We start from the raw sequence: 8784 nt of genomic DNA, 5'->3' as shown, positions 1-8784 counted from the left end.
CATCAGTCACAAGGAAAGGAAAACAGATGTTTTTAGTTTCTGTCAAACATCTGTCGTCATGGAATGTTTACCATTGGATTGTTCAGTTTCTTGTATTCTTGCTAAAAGTTTGACCCCTATACCCTTGTTCATCTTTCCTTGGCCTGCTGTCAAAACATTTGCATTAATCCAACCTCAGCCTCACATTACCATGCACATTCCCTTACCTAATGCATGGCTCAACTCAGCATTTTCACTTTTCTGCCTAAAGTCAACTGGAGAGCATTACATTTCTATCATCAATCATGTATCACGCAGTCAAACATAATGGCAGCTTATACATCATTATCCTTCTGTTGTTCCCTTGTGTTATTGCTAAATCTTGGTCAATGACGTGACACTTTTTTGTCTGGATCTATTTCAGACCTCTTCTATTTCAGATTCTGAGGAATAATTTTTTTTAAATGTCTAGGTGGTGCAACTGTGCAGAGAAAAAATCTTAACATAGTATTTCATTATTTCTTCCTCAATTTTTTGTTAAATATTATATTTGGAAAAACACTTTTGATCACCAAAATCAGTGTGGTGTAACCAACATGCAGGAAGCCATTTTGTTATGTAAATAATAAAATAATGACAATACTTTATTTATTTTTAAGGCATATTTTGTTAATGTCAAATGGAGTAACCACTCTAAAAATGTCTTAAAATACATCAAAAATGTGATTCTTGCCAATGCAAATTTTGTTTTTACTAAAATATTTTACTAAAATATAAAATAAACTTAAAAAATAATAATTAACTTGTGTGCTCTCAAATGTGCTCACGAGGAATGTAGTTCAGTACTAGCATTATTATTTATTTATTTTTACATGGTTGTTTGAAATTACACATTATCTCTCTCTCTCTCTCTCTCTCTCTATATATATATATATATATTATTTAATGCACGAAACCAAAACGAATACAAAGATTGCTTTTCTAAGATCTGGGCACGTATGATTTAAACTGGACTTTTAAATGATTTGATCATTTTGGACATTATTATTGGTCAATGACCCATTGTTAGCAGCATACATCGTCCACTTGAAGAAACTCTCCAAACCAGCCTGTAGTTTCGCACAGCTACGAGCGTTTGACGAGCCCGTGTGGCTGTGGGCGCTTGTGTTTCTCTCGCTCGCCTTTTTATAGCGTAACTGCGGGACTAGTGGCTGGTCTTTAATCAGAGACTGGAGAGGCGGGCCGAGGTGCTGACTGTAATGCGATAGCTGCGCCCGTCCTTAATGCTATTACATCCACATGCTGCTGCCGCGCAAGACTCGGCGCAAGACGCGCAGTGCCAAAGAGACAGCGCGCGGAGTATCTCTATCACAAGACTTCAGTTACGGACCCTCTGCACAGAAGACCTAATCCGAACTGCCCTTTTCTGACAGTTTTCCGCCGTGGCCAGTGTTTCCCATTCGAGAGCGTTTGGTGGTGGATTCTGTGAGGACGAGTCCGGGAAAACGCTTCATGTCAGTTGGATTTGAAGGCGAGAGAAAGCGCCGCTCACCTCACTCACTCACTCGCTGCTATAGCTCGAGGAAATCAAGCCAAAATATGTTTTCGGTCTGAAAGAGAAAGTTGTTTAGTTTTATTACGCCGTTTTATTTCGTTGTCGTTGCTTTTGCTTAGGATATAACTGGAGATGTTAAACAGCCACGTCTGGGTTGAATTTACGCATCCAGCATTTTAAAGCACATTGAGAAAGCAGGCGGAAGAAATTGTTATCAGACTCAAGACACAAGTGGATACATCATCAGTGGATAAGAACATTTTCAAAGAACATCACAAGAACTTCAGCATTTCATTTGCACGCACTGGGTGAACATCACCCAGAAAAAAATGGATTTATTCACAAAGCTCTGTGGATCTTTACTTGTCTTGTGTGCGGCATTAGTTTATGGAGAGGAGGGTAAGTTTTTATTGTTTTGCCATTTGTTTTTATCTGAATCAGTATAGGTTTCCATTTTACGCGTGTGCTATTATGTGATATTGTACAAGGCACTGCAACCACATTATTGATATATTTCAGTTTCAATGCCGTTTTGGGTATTTGTATTGAATTCTGCTTAGGTTTGTTACCGTACCTTACAACTGACAGACAAAACGGACGATATTCAATACTTATCTAAAAAAAAAATCAAAAAAAGGCGGGGGAAAGAGGGTAAAAACAGATTAGAAAACAAAATCAAAACTACAACTAAGATGATGAGCCTCTCAGAAGGTTTTAGTGTGATGTGTAAAAGCTCACCTTGTCTCGTCTCGTCTCGTTGGTAGTCTCCTGGCCGCTGGAGGTGACGCGCGCTCGGCATGAGCTCCGACAAACGCCGCGCTTCACACTGGACTCCACTGCACGTTTTCACAACACTATTTTGTTTATTTATTTATTTAATTAGCTGTGTAATACAGTTCATTGTTTTTTTGTAAGATTCAGGGCATTTTCCTCACAAACGCACATATAAACTCTAGAATAAATTACGCAGCAGATTATCTTCATGCCACGAACGGGATCCTAAATTAGGCCGCCTATCGCTTAACCCTTAAACACCGCCATAGAAGTATTTCTGACCTACAAAGTCGTAACCCATCATTTACGGTGTTTTTCCAGTCGTAGTGTTCTCGTGTCATAGTCTTGACGACTGTAATTGTGCAGCCGCGGGCACATAAAGCACCTCCAGCGACTCTCGTGGAGAATATCAGCGGAAATAGTAAATACAGAACAGAATGTATAGGTTATATATAATCAATGTATGTTTGCACCTATTTATGTGAATACACGATTAGATTGTGTATTTTTCATATTTTAATAGCCTTTATGACATTTTTACACTCTTCGCTGGTGTTTCTCGATTTGAAAGACAGATTTGCATTCAAACTATCTTTAGCGAGTTATTAACCTATCTGACTGATACAACTCACTTCAACCACTGATACATTGAAATATCTTTAAGGTAAACCTTTTAAAAAGTCCTGTATAGGTAACATATTTTCGCAAATCAGGGGAAAAAAATCCAGAATGACAATATTAACCTCGAAATTTGGGCTTTATGAATGAATAAACATACGTGTAAAAGATAACTTTGCTTTCACAGAGTAGACGTACTATCTTGCTTGTATCTCTTTCGGCTGAAAACTAATGTCAAATGGTTTGAAGGGGATTTTTAAAGGGGATTTTAATACATTGAGTCATTTTTCTCTTGGACCAAATGAGATAACCTAATTAGAGGATTAGTTCACTCAAAAATAAATATTGTGTCATCATTTACTCACTCTCACATTGTTTCAAACGGCCCTCTGTGAAACACAAAAGGATATGTTAGGTGTGAACGGTAGGGACTGACAGTCTCAGTCACCATTCACTTCTTTTGCATCTTTATTCCATAGAATGAAAGTGAATAAAGTGTCCTTTTGTGTTTTGTGAAGAAAGTCATTAGGGTGAATACATTAAGACAGAAGTGTAATTTTTTGTGTGAACTATTCCTTTTAAGTTTTTGTTAGGTCTCTTTTAATATTTTTCCTTCAGTAACGTTCTTTTGGACTAGCGTTAGCTATACTTTCCAACCAAATGTCGATGGCAGTGCTGCCAGACCCAGCAGATCTGTGTTGGGATCTGCACCTGATCCAAGAGAGAGCTCTCCACAGGGGTCCTTCTAAAAGCCCAGCTATCTTTCCAACACAACAACAGTGCCTTAATTAGTCCTGTTAAGCTTCAGATGGTCTGAATCAGATGGATGAATGGTTTTGAGAGAGGGAGAATGGCTTAACCATCTACTGCTGGGACAGGAAGCCCTGCTGAAGTGAGCTGGACTCAGCAGCTGATGAAGCATTCGCTAAACGATAGGGGGGCTCAAGCCTCTTTCTAGTGCGGACAGAATGTAATAAGACAGAACGGCGGAGCTCTAAGTGTCTCATCACTGCGATTAAATATCAGCTATTCATCAGCAGACCTTCACTCAGTGAAAATGAGAAACCTTATTGACTTCTGCCAGTCAGCTGCTGATATTTTCCAGCTCCTCTCCCGTGACGGCGGTTATGAAGCAGATGATGGTGGTAGCATGCGGATGCGTGTGAGTCTACATGTTTGAGCCTGAAAGACAGCATGTCCGGATGCTCTTCCATATTTTCCCAGTGTACCTACTGGTATGAGCGCAAAGAGCATGTTTTTGGCAAAGCCTTGGCCACCTGCGCCTGGAGGCAATAGCTGCTGATATTTTCCAGCTCCTCTCCCGTGACGGCGGTTATGAAGCAGATGAGCCATGTGTGGTGGTAGCATGCGGATGCGTGTGAGTCTACATGTTTGAGCCTGAAAGACAGCATGTCCGGATGCTCTTCCATATTTTCCCAGTGTACCTACTGGTATGAGCGCAAAGAGCATGTTTTTGGCAAAGCCTTGGCCACCTGCGCCTGGAGGCAACGCTGCGATTGATTACATGCTTATGCAGCTGTGCAGATACACATGACCACCTGCAGATCCCAACACGCTCCAGAGAAACTGCAGCTACCAGAGCAAACTCCACAGGTAGCCGCTTTGAAATCGCAGTTTATCACGCATCAGTATCCTGACTGAGACCGCTGTGTGTCGTGCCAAATTTCCATGGGAATATGAGCGTATGGAGTGAAAAGGATCTCTTTAAAGTTTCATCGAATCCCTGCTAAGCCCATTTGTCATGTTCGTTTTCTGCTGTTTGGTGGCCCTGAGCTTATTTCATTTTCCATGCGCACATCGTTGGTTTTATAGGCGATTGGTTCTGAGTTTCACTTTTGAGTTGTTCATCCAGCTCTTAATGTGAGTTACCTGCTTTTAGTCTGTTAGAGCTTTACTTTCTGTGTGTGTGTGTGCAGCGTTAAATTTCGTCCAGCAGCACCTCCTCTGAGCCCTTTATACTGTTGATGCTGATGAAAGGCAGATGTGGACTTCTGGCAACCTCTTTGTGTGTGTTTAAGGTACTCTGTGTACTACAATCCACTGTTCTAACTCGGAGTTTGATCAGTGGCGCAAAAACGGGGAATGTAGTATATGCAGTGCATAGGGGCTCCACACATAGGGGGGCGCCATCTTGCCAAAATCATTCTGTGAAAATCTTCAATAATCAAAAGCTTAGTTATTAAAAATAATTAATGCAACATTTTTATTTAACGGTTTTTAGCATTTTAATGAGTTCAAAAATGTATTTATTAAAAACTTAAGACGCGGAACGGCCGTATCTCTTTGCGACCACAACAAACGGGAGACTTTTCAGACGCGCACTTCAGCTTTCCCTCAGCGCACGAGTCAAACGATTGCGGAAAAGGTACATGTGCCAAATGAGCTTCAGTAGAACAACAGGGAACTGCGGTCTGATGAGATATTGTTATATGTCAGCAAAAAACTTTCCTGTCCAGTCAGCCATTTTACTGTGCTCACGGCGCATGTTCTTCAACTGTACGAGAAAATGAGGCACACGCTCACTTCATAAATAAACCGCACTAGAAACTGTGAGCATACATCGTCAGTTAAGTCACGAAATTACCAAAATGGCGATTAAAATGGCAAAACATGTGCATTACATTTAAGAACGTCTCTCAAATGCATGCAGCCTACTGAAATATTCTGCAATTTGAGATCACAATAGGGCGCAAGATGACAGGTTATGTATTTTTTTTAATTTATAATTTAATGCACAAGTAGGCCAAATGTGAGCACGGCGCAGTTAAATGTACTAGAAAATATGCACTAATTTTTTACAAACTTTTAATTTTTTAAGTACGAAAATGAAAAGAAAATGAAACCATATTTAAATGCATGTAAAAAACTTGTTTTACATTCTTGCATTATTTTCCTTTGTACAGAGCTCGATATAGGTATGACAAAAGTGCTGCAATGAATTCATTTTGACAACTAATAGAATGTTAAACACTGACTGACAACTGACTGAGTTCATTGATTATATAAAATTCAATGAAGGTTGACTATAGTTATACTGATAACTTTTTCAGAGTTCATTGATTATATAAAATTCAATGAAGGTTGACTATAGTTATACTGATAACTTTTTCAGAGTTCATTGATTATATAAAATTCAATGAAGGTTGACTATAGTTATACTGATAACTTTTTCAGAGTTCATTGATTATATAAAATTCAGTGAAGGTTGACTATAGTTATCCAACGTGATCTCATGATAATTCGTATGTATTTTACGTAAAATGTGGTTCTATAAAACGTACATTTACTTAAGTTTTTACAGGCACTAAAACGTACAATACTGACGTGTTTCCAGCATCTAAACGTACAAATACTTACGTATTTTCAGCATTTAAACGTACTAAATTGACGTATTGACGACACCTAAAAATTAATCCTTATGAATACTGAAATCGCGGCATTAATTGTATTAGTTTTTAGTTGTCATATGAATTACCTTGTTTTCAATTGCATTATTAAATTGTTTAATCGTTTACTTAGAAAATGATAACATTTCGTTTTGTTGTGTGATTTCCGCTGCCAGCTCATAATGTTAAACACGACTTCACTTTAAACCTTAAAATAAATAACATTTCTGCAATCGTTTAACCTTTACTTGTCATGTAACGTTTACTTTGATTGTGGGCCCCCAAAGGCGTTTTCTCTGACATGCTGTGACTGACAATAGAACTAAAAAATGCACCAAAAACACAACATAATTACGAAATGAAACAATTTTATTTGTTCGCTGTAATCCAAATCTTCCGAATCCATGCGACTGCGAGGAACAGACACAAATCCAAGCCTTTTTTTCGGCGATCTTCTACATCCCGAGCAGCGAGTCTAGTGACCGTGAGCAGCAAAGAAAGCACTTTACAAATTCAAATGTTGCCGCTTCAAACGACAGGTTTTACGGCAGGATAATCGAACGCTCATTGGCTCTCGCCTGCATTCGTCACAGATTGCGACATGCCGTGTTTCTGGTGAGGTGTGTTTGAATGATGCATGCGCGCCTTCACTAGTTCACGGAGTGGATCGGGAAAATGATCTGGATATTTTCAGCGATTAACAACATAAATTCTGCTCTGGATCACACAAACCTACTGTATTCCGCCAGAGAGGACTGCGGGTGCAACGCATCGTCATTTGGATTACTTTTGGTACTGCTTTTGACATTTTTTTGCAATAAATAAATTATTGTAATTGCATTTATCTGTCTGTCATGTTTTAATTATACTATACAGAAATGTTTAGGTTTATAGGTAGGAGTGGGATTAGCGACTATAAAAATATTTTAATGCTATATTATTACTAAAATGGTTATTTGCGTTTTATATCCTTTTATATTTGCTATAAAATGGGTAGGTTTAGGTTTGGGGGTAGGTTAATGGGTCTAAATATATAAATTGTGTATTAATAAAATTATAAAAATGCATATTTGCTGTAAAATGGGTAGGTTTAGGTTTTTAAGGTAGGTTAAGGGGTCCAAAATCTAAATCGCTTATTGATAAAATGATAGAAAATGCATTTTCGCTATAACATGGGTAGGTTTAGGTTTGGGGGTAGGTTAAGGGGTCTAAAAATCTAAATCGCTTATTGATAAAATGATAAAAATGCATTGATACGAATATCTTAATGATATAAAAGATACGTAAATATTTTTACGTATTTTACCTAAAAATACGTTGCGATTTGTACGTTTTAAACATTTGAATACGTCTAAATTGTACGTTTTAGCATTAATAAAAACGTACAAAAATGTACGTTTTGTGCTTGTAAATGTTACGTATTAATACCTGCGTATAAACATGAGACCAGGCTGAGTTATCTGCATGTCTCATCCATGAGTGGGCCTATGCAATGATGGGGAACAAGCAATGGTGGAAACACATGTTTGTGAATGGGCATTTGATTTACATTTGAGAGAAACTAAGATTGTAAACAAGGATACAAACTAGCCACTTTTCACTGAAAATTGCAGTTGTAAATTCAAAATAGGCCATCTGTGTAATTCAAGTAGATTCAATGAGTTGAAAATTATTGCTACTTCATACTTCAATACAAAACAATGCTTAACTTTGACAAAAAATAGATTTTTAAATGTTGATTGGTGACGACATAAAAAAATACAATAAATAAATAAATATATATATATATATATATATATATATATATATATATATATAAATTACCTAACTAAAAAGTGTGCAATAGTACATGTTTGAAAATAAAAATGAATAAAAAAAAGTGTTCTACTGTCTGGGGTCTGCCATCAGGAGTTAAAGGGGATGTTATGTGAAATGTGACACACTTTTCTTAAGGATACAAACTAGCCACTTTTCACTGAAAATTGCAGTTGTAAATTCAAAATAGGCCATCTGTGTAATTCAAGTAGATTCAATGAGTTGAAAATTATTGCTACTTCATACTTCAATACAAAACAATGCTTAACTTTGACAAAAAATAGATTTTTAAATGTTATAATAGTGATTTTATAATGTCTAAATATAAATCCATTAGCAAAACATCTGAAAAGAACTATATTAAAGAGTGGAAATGGTAAAGGAGACAATAAATGATCCTCTGCTGCCATTTAGTGGTCATAGTGTGAATCATGTTTAATAGTATTTGTTTTTCTACCAGGTGGAAAGATTGGCAGAAAAATTCCACTTAGCATAGCAAATTTTCCATGAATTATCTCTTTAAGTAAAAATGGGGGGAAAATGCAGATGTTCTTTAAAATAAATTTTACTAGATAAAAATGTGCAAAACATTAATAATTTTGAGGCAAATTTTATATATATATATATATATATATA

General features: G+C 37.1%; 1 protein-coding gene across 1 annotated transcript in view; it reads left to right on the top strand.

The window, feature by feature from the left end:
* Positions 1-1104: 1104 nt before the first annotated feature.
* The window catches only part of LOC107593022 (neuropilin-2-like), a 22421-nt gene continuing 14741 nt past the window's right edge, over positions 1105-8784 (top strand). Inside the window, exon 1 of the mRNA XM_016282602.1 lies at positions 1105-1933. Coding sequence (XP_016138088.1) covers positions 1864-1933 — 70 coding nt within the window. The 5' untranslated portion in view covers positions 1105-1863. The remainder of the gene's footprint in view (positions 1934-8784) is intronic.

The sequence above is a fragment of the Sinocyclocheilus grahami genome, unplaced genomic scaffold (genome assembly GCF_001515645.1).
Source record: "Sinocyclocheilus grahami isolate Dianchi unplaced genomic scaffold, SAMN03320097.WGS_v1.1 scaffold162.1, whole genome shotgun sequence".
In the NCBI taxonomy this organism is placed as follows: Eukaryota; Metazoa; Chordata; class Actinopteri; order Cypriniformes; family Cyprinidae; genus Sinocyclocheilus; species Sinocyclocheilus grahami.
This window is presented reverse-complemented; position numbering and strand designations above follow the sequence as displayed.